Source organism: Leptosomus discolor, chromosome 11, assembly GCF_034619465.1.
Source record: "Leptosomus discolor isolate bLepDis1 chromosome 11, bLepDis1.hap2, whole genome shotgun sequence".
NCBI lineage: Eukaryota > Metazoa > Chordata > Aves > Leptosomiformes > Leptosomidae > Leptosomus > Leptosomus discolor.
In genome coordinates this window covers 23,897,514-23,913,283 of record NC_141401.1, presented here as the reverse complement: position 1 = coordinate 23,913,283, position 15,770 = coordinate 23,897,514, and the positions used below count along the sequence as shown (strand labels likewise).

The following is a 15,770-nucleotide window of genomic DNA, read 5'->3' as shown; positions in this document are numbered from 1 at the left end:
GAAAAACACCAGGAGGCCTGCGTGGATGAACAAGGAGATCCTGGACAAATTCAAACAAAAAAAGGAAGCCTACAGAGGGTGGCAGCAAGGACAGGTAGCCCGTGAGGAATACAGAGAAATTGTCCAAGGAGCCAGGGATCTAGTTAGTAAAGCCAAGGCCCTGATAGAATTAAACTGGGCCAGGGACATCAAGGGCAACAAGAAAAGCTTCTATAGGTACATCAGTGACCAAAGGAAGACGAGGAATAATGTGGGCCCTCTCCAGAAGGAAACAGGAGACCTGGTTACCCAGGATATGGAGAAGGCTGAGGTAGTGAATTACTTTTTTACCTCAGTCTTCACCAGCAAGAGCTCCAGCCACACCACCCAAGTTGCAGAAGGCAAAGGCAGGATCCGGCATAATGAAGAACCGCCCACTGTAGGAGAGGATCAGATCAGGAATCTCAAGGTGCACAAGTCCGTGGAACCTGATGAGATGCATCTGCGGGTCCTGAGGGAACTGGCAGATGAAACTGCTAAGCCACTACCCATCACATTTGAGAAGTCGAGGCAGTCTGGCGAAGTTCCCGATGACTGGATAGAAGGAAACATAACACCGACAGTTAAAAAGGTGAAAAAAGGAAGACCTAGGGAATTACAGGCCAGTCAGTCTCACCTCTGTACCAAGCAAGATCATGGAGCAGATCCTCCTGAAAACTGTGCTAGGACACATGGAAGATAAGGAGGTGACTGATGACAGCCAACATGGCTTCACCAAGGGCAAATCGTGCCTGAAAAGTTTGGTAGCCTTCTACGATGGGGTTACAGCACTGGTGGATAAGGCAACAGCAACCAACATCGTCCACCTGGACTTGTGTAAGGCGTTTGACACTGTCCCACATGACATCCTTATCTCTAAACTGGAGACAGGTGGATTTGACATATGGAACACTTGGCGGATCAGGAATTGGCTAGATGGTCACACCCAAAGAGTCACAGTCAACAGCTTGATGTCCAAGCAGAAATGAAGTGACAAGTGGCATTCCTGAAGGGTCATTATTGTGACCAGTGTTGTTTAACATCTTTGTCGGTGACACGGACAGTGGGAATGAGTGCACCCACAGCAATTTTGCCATTGATGCCAAGCTGTGTGGTGCGGTCTACACGCTGGAGGGAAGGGAGGCCCATGCAAACCTCATGAAGTTCAACAAGCCAAAGTACAAGGTCCTGCACCTGGGTCAGGGCAATCTGAAGCACAAATATGGGCTGGGCGATGAGTGGATCGAAAGCAGCCCTGCAGAAAAGGACTTGGGGGCACTGGTAGATGAAAAACTGACTATGAGCCAGCAAGGCGCTCTTGCAGCCCAGAAAGCCAGTCGCATCCTGGGCTGCATGAAGAGAAGTGTGGCCTGCAGGTCGAGGGAGATGATTCTGCCTCTCTACTTTTCTCTCGTGAGACCCCACCTTCAGCGCTGCATCCAGCTCTGGGGCCCCCAGCACAAGACAGACAGGGACCTGCTCCAGTGGGTCCAGAGGAGGCCACGAAGATGGTCGGGGGCTGGAGCACCTCCTCTATGAGGACAGGCTGAGAGAGTTGGGGTTGTTCAGCATGGAGAAGAGAAGGCTCTGGTGAGACCTTATAAGTGGCCTTAAAGTACTTAAAGAGGACTACAGGAAAGACGGGCAGGGACTCTTGATCAGGGAGTGCAGTGATAGGACGAGGGGTAACAGTTTCAAACTGAAAGAGGGGAGATTTACATTAGATATCAGGAAGAAATTCTTCACTGTGAGGGTGGTGAGACACTGGAACAGGTTATCCAGAGGAGTTGTGGATGCCCGCTCCCTGCTGCTTTGAGCAACCTGGTCTAGCAGAAGGTGTCCCTGCCCATGGCAGGCGCGTTGGACTGGATGACCTTTAAGGTCCCTTCCAACCCAAACCATTCTATTATTCTATGATGATTCTCCTTCCTCCTCCTTTCCGGAGGTGGCTCTATTTGGTCATATACAGCACCACCCTGAAGAGCATGACTATATCAAGCTTAAATTCTGACCAGTTCAGAACTTTCTTTTGGAGTGGTGGTTGTTTTTTTGTTTCTTTGATACGAGTTTGCAGACTCTGTTTAGTTTATCTCTCCCCATCCCCTGAAGAGATAAGATTCTTTACTTCTGGTGAATAAAAGTCACATATTTAGTAGAAAAACATGTATGCAACCATCAAACTTTTGAAAACAAACACATTTAGGAGAAGCTAAATTAAAGATTGTTGTTTACTATGTTTCTTTGGATGTTAGGATATACTGTCTCTTTTCCTGAGCACAAAATAGGTACATACAATTTAGAATTCATCATCTTACATCTTAGATATGGATAAATTATTATTACTGCTGCTCATGGCTGTATAAAATCTACCCTACGGTAGAAAACCAATCACTGCCTCATTCCATCTAACACTACATTAGATCCTGTATTTTTAAAAGTGTTAAAATGCTTTTGCACTTCTACCTTTGAATAGATACACCTGTACTATTTATAGATATCAGACCTTTCCTTTCCTAATATGAAACAGTATTATGACATTATGAAGAGACGGAACAGATCCTTTTGAATAAAAATCCTAATAAAATATGAAATATGACAAAATGCAGAAAAACTTTTTTTCTGTTCTGAACAGCGTTTAACTACATCTCTAGAGACAAACTATATAGTTTTACCTCTAAAACCGTATTATTTTATGGTGCAGAAATAGAAAAGCATAGCACGCAACTGAGTGTGGTCTATTTCTATTTGTGTTATTACAGATTTGTGCAGCATTTCTACTCAAAGATTTTGCAACGCTCAGCAACTAAATATTGCAATATATGAGCAACTAAAATGCTGAACCATAAACACAAGTTTTCTTAATCTGGGATCCAGGTATGTCTGTTAAGTAATTTTAAGCCATCAGTTTAAAATCTTCTGCAATGATCATGCTTTATTAAAAAAATGTGAATAAGCAGTGACCAATTGAGTTCAGCGGACATCTGAATCTAGTAGCTGTAGGAATTGAGTAGGAAATTAATCACAGCATCAAAATATCTTTTGCTTCTATTATGAATCTGCTTCTACATTACACTGTGTGTAATCACTTTCGTACTGGTACTCTACAAGGCAGAGATGCCAAAACCAGTAGAAATGTGAAAAATTCTCACAAGAAGGTGGTTTTGCACGTATTTTGTTCAATTTGTACAATTTTAAAATTTGTACAATTTTAAAACATATTGACTCCTTTACTCTCAAAGCTCATCTCTGGCTTTGGAACCCCTTCCAAGCTTCCAAAGTTCTTGAGACCACATCAACTATCAGAGCCCAAAGTATTCATATTTCAATTTTGTTATCCGAAAACAAAAAAGATCATAATTTATCTCTCCATCACCTCTACACATATTGTCACAAAGCGCAATGAATTGTCTTACTACTTTTACTACTTTTTAACATTTTTAGAAACCTCTATAGCTCTTAGTGAAAGCGCTGGAATTGAAACAACTTCAGTTTTGAATATTCAGCATCAAGTTAATGATCTTACTTGTTTGAAAAAAAACCCAAACTAATCAAAACACATCAAAAACTTCCACTAATCTCTCCCTCTACAGGTTTTATTTTCTCCTTCCGAGTCTCTCAGACACTTCACATTTCCTAGTAATTTCACAAACTCCTTTTCTCTATGGTGTGAATAAGTTTGTTCTTCTGGTAAAATTCTTTTTTTGGTCATTATCATTCATGTGCAAAAAATGCAAGTACTGGGTTTTACTTGCCATAATGCCAAGAGTAATAATAAATTGAAGGTATCTTACATTTAATGTTCACTCAATTTTGAGAATTAGGGGCTGGCTTTCCCTCAGCAGTTTTACCCACCTGACATGTCTGCCTGCACTTTCACGAAATATCACTCAAGAAAGTAAACAATGTGCTCTTGCTGCACATCTCAAACGCTTCACAAAATACACATCAACAATTAGATCTGTTCCTTTTTATGAAAGTAGAATTTTGTAAAACGAGTGACTCATTTTTTAGCCTTTCAACATTTCTATACTTGCATCTAGTGTTTGAAATGCCCCAAGTTTTCTTGTGCTGATATGGTGAAACAAACATTTCTTACTAATCTCGCCATAGTCATGCCTAAAATATACAGCTATGATTGACTCCCAGGGTTTAAAGGTAGTTTATTCTTTCATTCCTTACGGCTTTATGATCAGAAGCTACACATGGTAAAATTAAGAACAGGAAAGGGACTTAAATATCCATAACACAAAAAAATTACTCAAGACTGAAAAGAAAGTAACTTATGGAAGCAAAGGCAAATAATGTGACATTTCAGCACAAAAAGTTAATAAAGATGACTGCAGACTTCTAAAGAATGAACTAAGTGTTTTACTGAAAGACAGAGACATGCCTCAAAAATAATTAATTTTCTTCAGCACTTACAGAGGAAGTAAGGCAGATGTCAGAAGCCAAGATTAATTTACCAAGGAGGAAGAAGAAATGCTGAAGGAAACCAGACTCACACCAAGAAACACTTGAAGAAATTAGACTGTGCAAAGGCTGCCAAAAACTGCAGGACCAGATGGCACGCAGCCTGCATTTCTAAAAGAAGGAGCAAATGAGATGGAAGAACCATTAGCAAATATATTTAGAAAGCGTGTGAGAACAGAGGAATTACCGATGGACTGAAGAGAGGCAAATGTAGCGCCCATGCCATACTCTTCATTATAAGCAGCAGCAATGATACTGGAACTGTGGCTTTGCTATTGCACGGTACTGTGCTAGCATTAACTGCTGCCATGGCAACGTGAAGCAATGGGAGCAGACAGGGAGTGGAAGGTTCTCTTTAAGGGTAATGAAGATGTGCTTGTTTATGAAGGGGCAAGTGTTACGGTCCAACAGGCTTTGTCTGCTCTTCAGGAAAAGCTGCTTGTGGTCTTTTAAAATTTTTCCACTGGGGATAACTAATTAGCAGATGGATGCTCCACAGAGTCCAGATTCTGACATGGGTGACAGCTGGTGGCAGCTGGGCCCAGGAACAGGCAGCCTTTGTAGAAAGGGTAACAGAGATGCAGACAGACCGACCCAGGGAAGAAAAAGCTGTAAGAAGTGTTAAGCTGTAAAAGGGGACAAAATGTTCATTCTAAATAGATGCTTCACTCTGTGACACTTTCCCTCACCCTTTATAAAGATTTCTTGGATCCATTTCTTCTGTTTTAATGTCAAGTATTGTTTCTTTCTCTCCCAGTTCACAGTTTATTGGATCACTTTCCATTTTTTTTCTTCTTCCTCTTCTGTCAGGTATATTCTATTAAAACAGCACTGGGGTTATGATTTTCACAAACACACACACACATGTACTCTGCTTTTTGGCAACCAAAAGTTGCACTAAAGCTTAATACTTACACTTGGTAATAGAGAGGAAGGCTGGGGAAATGAAAGACCAGCAGCTTAGATAAGAGGAAAGAGGTCAATAACAGTGTCCCAAACTACTACAGATTCAGAAAAAGCCCATTCTAGAGAGGAGGGGAAAAAAAAAGCAAAACCCTCAAAAGCCTCAGATTTAAGGCACAAACATCTATCAAGAGGATTTGGATAGGAAAGCTCATCATATTTGACAGACTACTTTCTAGCCACCCAAAGTTACTCGCTGTTTAGGAGAAATTCTGTTTATCATCCACGCATAGCATCAGGAAAGGCCTCACAAAGCCATCAGAAAACACCTGAAACAGCATACAGAGGCTGTAGCACTTTAACCCAAGAGTAAAATTAAGCTTAACTGAACAATTAGAGTTTTGGAGAAAACATTATTTACCACATTGTGTTAATGCATAGTAAATAAAATACCGTATACTATTAATTTCCACAGACTGATCACAAATATTGAAGTTCAAGCTGGATTGTGCAAAAGTGGTTGACATATCACTTCTATTTTCTGACTAACTGTGCAAACATCACTAGAGCATGTTCCTGCATAAGCACATCTAAAATTACACAGGTCTTTTACAAATATCTTTGAAATCTACTCTCTGAGAAGGGATCCAGTAAAATCTGATCACTTCAATGTTCACAAAAAAACCCCACAAAACACAAAAACCAGCACAAGAACAGCCAAAACTAGTCACTAAATATAGCATATCTATATAAAGTATTTATAATTTGTACCTAGTTACGTTACTCATCACGGTAATTTACGTAACAAAACCCCAAGAAATCCACGTTTGTTTCTCATACAGTTGGTTATTTCTTCAAGTATTTGGAAATAAAAATTAATGCATAGAGCATAAAAATAACCTAATGAAAAAGAGAGTAAACATCGTGGTTGTCCTGCTAATACTGAAACTTTAACTGCTGCCAGAAGCTGAGGAAAGAAAAGAAATTTGAAAGATCTACAACCGACTTCTGTGGTTAAAGGTGCCTAAAGCAGACCTGTTCAGTTGCAGTTCTGTTCCGATTCTCTCCGATTCCTCTTCAGCTGCTCTTTTCACTAAAGTCTCCAGGCCCAAGACCAGCAGTCAGTAAACTAAAAGTGCCCTCCTTAGAGCATCTGAACACTTACAGGCCCAAATTCGACATGAGAAGACACAAAAGAGATCCATGGCTTTTGCCATGCATTTCACATAGGGTGTTGGAATGTAGCAAAGTCCTTGTATTTCTCTAAAGAACTTCTACAGACCCCTGGCACAGTTACCAATACCAGGGCAGGAAAGGTACGTACACCCTTGGAAGAAAGCAAGGAAGGAGAAGGAATGAAAGAATGACAGTTACTGGCTAATTGAAAAGGCCCCAAAATCTGATATTCACTAGCCTTGTTTGGTGGAAAATTGGGGTTTTTAAATAAGGAAAGAAAATTCACTAAAAAAAAAAAAAAAAAAAAAAGTCATTCAGGTTTACCTACTCTGTTTGAGAATCTGCTTGGAATAACTAACAAATAGAAGCAGCTTTGATAGAAACAGAAATGTACTTTAAATCTGCTTTCAAATTGATGTAACCTGGAATATAGTTATCGATAAACACATTAACCTCATTTTGAGATACTGTCTCACAGACTTTTGGTATAACTACAGTCACACTGCAGCAGTATGCAGAGACAGTTGATCTAGTTTGGCTACCAGAGCAGTACAGCCATGCCAGTGCTTTATATGAGCCCCCAGTGAAGGGCAGAAGAGCAAGAGAAATGACAAAGAAAACTCAGTTCTGTCCCAACCATAGGAAAAGACTATTTACAGCTCACGCTTTCTTCACTGAAGTAATTCAAACCTAAGATACAAATCTATTTTAAGTCAGGGTTAATTACTCATGGTGCTTGCGGAACTGTATTTAGAAATCACGATAAAAATCAGAGATTCCATTGTGTGATTTCTTATTGGCTTGTTTTTGATTCACTCCTCTCTGCTCATCTAGGTCCTGTTCTTCTCAACAGCTTTTGACCTCAGTCTGCCTTGTGCTGTCAGACTCACATTTTAATTCTTCCTTCCTGTCCTAGTCCTCTGCCTTTCTCTTTCCCTTGATTTAGCATTCAGCTCCTCTGAATTTGAGTATTTTCCTTCCATGCTCCTAAGAAAGAGGTCAAAGAAAAATGCTCTGCTCTCAGTTTCAAAGCCTGGGTTCACATTCCAGTCCACACCAGCTCTGAGCAAAATTTACAGCTTTATATTAGAAGAGCTACTTCGTGAACCAGCGTTGGATTTGCTTTGAAAGCAGAAGCAATTACAACTTTCCAAGTTTCTTTTTGAAAGTAAGCAAGACTAGCATTCGACCATATCCAACTTTATCAGCAACTTTGCAAAATGCTGGTATGCAAGATTTAGTTGTTTTTAACCAGTTTTGTTAACTTTTAAACTAACGCTTCAGCCTCAAAGAAGGGTTGAACCCTCTACTAGCAGGGTTCCTAATGAACATCTTGATCAATGAACTGAAAGAATATGCATGCTGAAATGATACTGCAGAGTGATCAAGGGTTGTGTTAAAGCAGAGTGCTATTCTGCAGCTCCTCTCAACATCACACAAGCATCAAAGCCAACAATGACACACAAGTTGCTGGACGCCTTTAGACTCTGCCATTCTCCCAGGGTGTGCATTTTTTTACTTGTTTTTCTCCTACAGTCTTGACCCATTTATGCTAACATTGCCTTTCCAGTACCTAGATTATCTATTTATTCCAGCTGCCAAAACCAAATCTCCACTGGGGGGAAGGACAATGACAGACCTTTTTTTTTTTTTTTTTTTTTAAATTAAAAAATATCAATCAGATTTCAGCTGAAAGGAAGCTGTAAATTCTCTTAGCAGAGTTTAAAAATACATGTCTCATCACTTACACTACTCCAGGACCTCAGGTTAAGTAGTATGGCCAGGAACACGTCGACACCCCACATCACTAAGAAGAATATGAGAAACTTACGTATATGTTATTTCTACACATTTTATGTATCATCTGTTTCCTGGAGTTTGGTTGTTTCTGCTATACTCAGCAATGATATCTAGTGATAGGAGAAAATCAATGAGGAAACATTTGGACCAGTTTTACATATCCATGTATCTTGTGGGGTAAATGTATAGATGCATGTATTTATTTAAAATTATTAGAAAATTCTCTTTTACAACATGTTTAGATCTTTTTCTATTGATTTTTACTGAAAAAAGAAAGTGACTTAAATCTGATAATCAAATAGTTCAAGTTTTTCAAAGGAATTCCAGAAAGAAAATCTCATTTTGCAGCAAACTACCAAGCTGGCCCAAGACAAATATTTTCTTACAGAGTCAGTTCAGTATTTGACTGATTCTTACCACAGGTGCAGTCTAACACCTTGCACAGCAGTTCATCCTTGTGCCTGATGTGCAGGTTGAACTGTGATATTTAGGATGACTCCTCTTTAATTTTTCTTAAATGATGAAAATCCTATCTGCTTATCAGGAAAAAAAAAAAAAAAGAAAGAAAGAAAGAAAGAAAAAGGGAAAAAAAAAAGCATGAAGTAATGCTTCATTTGAAGGCACAAGGCATTGAAAACAGTGTCTCCCTCCATTTAAGCCAAAAGAAAGAAATCAGAAAACACCCTGAAAAACAAACACACAGACCAGATTTTTGAGCCTTTACACCTGGGCTAGTTACTAAAGGTATACGCACATATTTGCGCATTCACCGATGCATGGAACTGTATCTGGAATGCAGATTCCATAGGAAATGCTTTTAAATAGCTATTCTGAGTATTCAAGATCACTTATTAAATAAGTATTGTGCTGTGTTCACTGACATTCACACACATCAAAAAAATACGCTTTTGTTCCTTGAAAAAAAAAAAAAAATCAGTTTATTGTAAAAGCTTTCAGTTAGAAATGTAAAAATATTTTTCTGGGATCACCCAAATGCCAGATGGGAACAGAGAAGCTTTCTACTCAATTCAGAGACTGAATTAATCTCCTTAGCACAAATAGATTTGCAGTTACCATAGACTGTAACAGAAAAATAACCTCACTGCACAGTTTGAAGTTTTATACAAGTTAATGCAACCTCAGGAGCTACACAAGCTCTCCCTCAGTTTTCAGACACTTCCATAAACCTCAAGGAAACAAATTCCTATTTTAACACAGCATTTTAATTTTAAGCAGTGGTTAAGGGACTCTTGAAATATTTCCCCAAAGCACTAGAAACGCTCTGAGATTTTGTAAGTAGAAATACAGAAAGCTTAATGAGGAAACATCTGAAATATATGGAAAATACTGTTAAAAATTAATGCATAAACAATTCAAAGATCTTCTTTGCTCCTCTGGTAAATGTAAATACTGGTTTATAACAGACACTGATTCTTTGTATATATAAAGCATTTGAGCAATACAAGCAACCGATGGCTAGCTTCTGACCAATAAAATTCAGATAAACTAACAAAATCTGATGAATGCTTCAGGTAACTAAGCTATGCACAGACATTGTAGCATGAGTGCTTCTATGTGTAACTAAATTTCTGCACATTGACAACACAGTAAAATTTCCTTAGTGCATACACATTTGTAAATCTTCTACTGAATGTATAATACAAAACATTACTCATGCTAATGTCTTGGAAATACACAACAATTCTCAGTTTTGACTTTGGTTCTGAGGTGTTAAACCATGCAACTCCCCACTCATTTCTATACCAATACTACATAACACGTTTTTGATAAGATACAGTCAGAAGTTAATGGTCAGTGAACTACAATTTTTGTTTATTGCTTCTTAAACTTCCTCTTTTTCCTGCAGAAAATAATAAATCTGCAAAGAAAAGACACTGCATCTGTGAAAAGAATTGCATGAACACAGCCACGAGCAAACCAGAAGCCAAAGTATGAGAGGCTGGCCCCGGCCAGCGGCTAAGCACCACACAGCCGCTCACTCACTCCCCCTTGCAGGACAGGAAGAGAACAGAAGAGCAAAAGTGAAAAGGCCTGTGGGTCACAAATCCAAAACAAGAAGGAAACTAGCACCTCGAAATATTATCAATAGTTTCACCAGTTTTCAGAATGTCCCAGATGGTGTATGGTTTAATTTTATCAAACTTTATTCACAGCTTCAAACGATGAAGCTATCTTTCTTTTTGTTAGCGCTCTCCACAATGTCAGATTTTGTAATGCCTTGCAACAAAGACAGACACGTATATTGTAATCAGTGGAATAGTTGTTTATAACACTATAAATTAGGTTGAAAGGTAATTATTGACCGTATGTATTTTGCATATGTATTGTTCAAGCAGATAACAAGAAATAGGACTCATTATCATGTTGTTCGTACTTTGTGCTATGAGGTGTAAAGTTAATACAGTATTAATTGCTTAATCAGAACAAATAGTCATCCTGCACACAGGGGTTCCAACTGCTAAAAGGTATTTACAGTTCAAAAAGGAAAAACAGGCGTTATATATGACTGCCTATTTACATTTCACTGAATGAACTGATACCTGAAGGCCTGGCTGAATTTACACCACAGAAGTGTTCAGAAATCAAAGCTGCCAAGTCTCAACAGGCCTGAATAACATTTCTGAAGCATGACTATTGTTTATTCCAATGTTGTAAGCAGTAATTACAGTTGCTTATGAGCAACTACTTTGAAAAGTCTTAGGTTTAGGCAGATTTCACAGTTCTACAAGCACTCAATTCAGAGGAATTATTTTAGTTTTAATGGTTTGTAATATGTGAGCAGTAAAGTGTAATACAAACAAAAATGAACTAAAATCTGGATACCAAACATACACTTTCATGCTTCTTTCACTGCCAGGAGAACTTTTTCTTTTGAAGTATTACTAATAGGTAATACGATTACAAATCTATTTAGTTTTATTCAATCAAAGAAGCAGCACTCCCAGGTGCCAGGTAGAGAACTATTATTAACTAAGGCCATAAAACAGAATAAAATATGTTGGAATAAAACCAGGCATACCAGCTATTTGTCACAACACTGACCAGAAATTTAGTCCAATCTTTACCCAGAGGTACACATTCTTACTCTAAACAACACTGCAAACCTGAAACATCTCCAATACGAACTACATGACTGTCAGACTAATGGAGAATACAGCACTTTGGGCCATGCTCCCTTTTGGTAACACCAGGAAAAAAACAGCTTGCTCCTCCTCTTTCTGCTCCTGCCCAGCAAGAGATAGCCAGAGAAATAACAGGGCAACCAAATAACCACTCCTGTCCATGTATTCTCATATACAGACTCATTGTTTGTTTGTTTTTAAAAAATTAAAATGGAAAACTCTGAGAAATTCTGAATATTTTTACCTGATGACTACCCATTCATGACATACCTGTCTTTTGATACGTTCTCATGTGGAAGCTCGCTCTGCTCATCAATGACGAGCAAAAATTCGTCGGTTTTTGTGTTTTAGTCCAGCAACTTGCCCGCTACCTTTCTCATGGGCACTCAGTTTCACTAATTTGCTTCACTTTGACCTCATTTTGGGCACATTTATCTTGCCATCAAGCAGCTTTCTACATCATATAGAGTTCATCTGTTGGTAAAAGTGCCAACAAGTAAATCAATACAAACTCAATCTGTCCTTTCCTTAATAACAATGAAAAGTGAATTACAGAAAGGGAAAGAAAAAAAAAAAAATCAGATGTTCTAACACTACTGCTTTAGTTCATAATATTGAAAGATACACCTGAAGTTCTAATTAGGCTTATTCCTATTAATACAGGTCTTCCCATTTCATACTTTTCCATTATATTCTTTTTTTCTTGGGACTATCTTTAGTATTAACTATTTTACAAATGTTACTTACATTAAGTTACACACGCACGCTTTTTCAAAGGCAACATTTACCTGCTAATACATCCTTATTGACACAGTCATCTCACCTTTTTAGTAAGACTGATTTGACTCTAATATTGCTTTGTGTAAACAAGTTAATTGAAACTCTATTAGCATGCCTATTCAAAGTACAAATTACTTCTCATTATTAAGTAACTACATGAATCTCGCAACAGAATACAAAACGTAGCTGAATGTTATTTTGCAGACAAAGAAAAACAGCTACTGATTTGGAATACACTTTTTTGCCATCCAGATAATTGGTTAGAAAGATTTCGCTGTGGTGCAATTTTAGGCAAGTGAAGTTAAATGCAAAGATAAATGCAGACCAACAATCTGTCTGTCTAGAACAATAGTGACAGACCAAACACTTTTCTAACTTCAGTATTCATTTTAAAAATGTATTAATAAACAAATTATTGAAAATTATAACATTTCATTAATATCTATTAATCCAAGCCATAATGCAGTATTGAGCGTATCTACTAGGCAGCAATGCTCGCTATTTTCAGCCATTTTTCATTTCACACCATCAACTTCAGTATGATTGTTGCCTTTCTTTAAACATATACATTTATCAAAACATTTACGATTCATTAGTTCTCACACTTAAATTACTAAACCATATGCTATCACTTTTAAAAAGAGAGAGAAATGTAACAATGGCAAGGAAGGGGCAGTAGATATTTGAATTCTTTTACACATAATAAATATTATGGTTGTCCAAGACTTAAGTACAGATAGAAGAAAAATATTATTGTTGTCATCTAGATCATTTATGCAATACAACCTCAAAGTCCCCAAATTTTTGTTCTAAGTGTTTATAAATACTAAGATACATAAGAGCACTGGAAAATCATCCCCAGAGGCTATTAGGCTAGGTTAGACAAGACCACTAGTAGTTACTTCCACAGAACCCTTTAGTCACTTATCTCAAGTCTACACAACCTGATTAAAGCCCCATTGCCACTCACCACAAGCGAAAGGGGCCTCTTCCACGAAACAACACCAATCAGTCCTGACAACAGCACCTGGAACAAAGAGACCAGAGTCACCAGAGAGATATGGGGTTTACACACGCGTCATTAAAAATCATAAGTATTAAGATGACGTGTAATACACAGTCATGATGTGTACTTCCAGAGTGCTGGAAACAACTGCCACAAAAACTAAAACATTACCTTATTCTCAGTAAAAAAATAAACAGAAGTGCTACTAAGCTGTTTTTAAAACAAACTTCAATCCAGCTGCCAGATCCAATTACTTCTGATCAGATCACAATCAGTCTTTAACCATCTTCTCTCTAAGTCCCAAGTGTTATTCGCATTAAAGAAGAAAAGTTTAGGGTAAATTTTCTTGTGGTCTCTTAGCATCATCAAAAATTAGCTCATAAAAAGGGAAGCAAAGATAGGACAATCACAAAATCAGCCATGGTATCTGGCTAAATTAGCAAAAGAAGTTTTTTTGTTTTGTTCCATCCCGTCACCCAAACAACCACGCCACTCAATCTCATGTTTAAAAAAGCCCACATAAATTCATTTAAAACCTGTATTTAACATATAGATACATTATCCCCTCTACTGCAAGCCAAAAGCAAGTGGAATTCAGACCTTCTTACCCCTAAGCTGATCTCAGGTACTTTAGAATAACATGCAAGCTACAGGTGAGAGCTTTACATACAGTTAAAGAACAGAGAGGAAAATAGAGAGAGAAATTGGAGCAATGGGGTGAGGGATATTGACCCCGGGGTGGAAAAAAAAAAAAGGTGGGGAGGAACCTTTTCATTATAGCATGTAATGTAAAAAATTAGTAAACTAGAATACAAATAAAATGCAGAGAAAAGAACGGATGATGTATTTATTTCGTGAGTCTGCAGTGTCATTTTTTCACTTCCCCTTGTGTAAAGAACTTGTCTACTTAGCTAGCCTGATACAATCATCATGAAATCCTCCTGTGATTGCTTAGAATAAGCTCTAATATCGTTATTGCTCTCTACAGACCTTTGATATTCAAAAGGTAGGAAGCCCAGAAGCTAATGAATAACCTTTTCCACGAAATTAATTCAAGGTTGGTTGAAATTCAAATGCCATGAAGTCACCATTCCCACTATGTCATGCTTTACTAGCAATCTTTTAGGTATAATAATAGTAGAGCATAATAATTAAAAATGCATCTCTACCTAGCCACTACAGAAGCAATGTACATGGTACAGGAAACCAGGCTGGAAACAGTCTGTCTACTGATGCTTGCTGTGACTGTGGGAGAGCGTGCTGCTGGTTATAGGGAGAAGCTGGGTTGTGGAGGGCCCAGTTTAAGCTTTCACTATGTCTAGTCTGTGGACATTCGTACTGTAGGCATTTTTCACACATATTTCATAACTTGACAATATCCACAGCTGCTGCAGTTGTTGGAAACAGTATTCAGGAAAACAGCATGTTAGACAATGCACCTTTTGGTATTTCCTTTAGCAGCTCTGTCATCAAAAAAAATCTCAGATGAGGTTTCATAGTAAAATCTCAACGTTAGTTTTTAAGCCAAGTACAAATGCCACAGATGAGAAGGCACAAACGCACAGTAAAAAGTGAACCAAAATCAGGTTATGGATACCAAAGAGTATGCAGATAGTCCCTACATACAAATGTGCAGAGTTTGTATTCTACAGCATTTTCTACAACGTAAAAGCTACATACCACCCACGTACTTCTGAACGTTGGCCAAGCCAGGGAAAAGCTGCAAAATCCATTTTTGCAGTTAATTAAATCTCCTTACACAGCTGTGTTAGCCTATTATTGCTGTATGATAACTGTCTCTGGGCTGATAGGCCCGTAATGTGAAACTGCACACAAGAAGGTAAAACGAGAGGGTTAGCTAGTTTGACTGCAGGCTAGACAGCAACATGCTCTCAGTTAAATAAATGGGATGGCTGAAATTGTGAAGTTATTAAAGAAAACCCTTTAGGAAAAATAAGATATTGCTTTCTAAACCAAAGTATTTATTGATACATAAAATACTCATGCATAAGCCAGTATGTCTCAGTCACCAAGTTATGTGTTCAGAGTCAAGATATTTTAGCGCACTGCCTATGAATAGCAAATCCTTACTTCCATTTACTGTGCTACCTCCCTGTTAAACCTCTCCTCCTCCCGTCTGACATATTTGGGGCATTGTGCCTCCCTGAAAACGGAAGAAGGGAGCCGATCCTTTTGTTCAGCTAAACTACAACTGTGTTTGACCTTTACAGAGCCCTTGCAGATGAAAGAGGTACATGTGTTTTTGTTTGGAAAAGGAGAGCTTTGTGGTGCACACCCTACTGGCTCACCACACCAATGGACAAGCACCGGCAGGCCAGCTGATAAACCCTCAATACACACTGATGACAGACACTGAAACTCTGGGGGCCACCCGTGTCTTTAAAATGTTGTCATTGTAAGAGTTCACCTCAACAGGGCTGTAATGTAACTTGCCAAACCCCATTAGTCCCAAA

General features: G+C 38.4%; 1 protein-coding gene across 2 annotated transcripts in view; it reads right to left on the bottom strand.

Annotated features, from left to right (window-relative positions):
• The window catches only part of ENTREP2 (endosomal transmembrane epsin interactor 2), a 143,037-nt gene that overhangs the window by 68,530 nt on the left and 58,737 nt on the right, over positions 1 to 15,770 (bottom strand). For both annotated transcript variants that reach the window (XM_086471728.1, XM_086471729.1), the window contains exon 2: positions 13,261 to 13,317. In XM_086471728.1, coding sequence (XP_086327854.1) covers positions 13,261 to 13,317 — 57 coding nt within the window. The remainder of the gene's footprint in view (positions 1 to 13,260; positions 13,318 to 15,770) is intronic.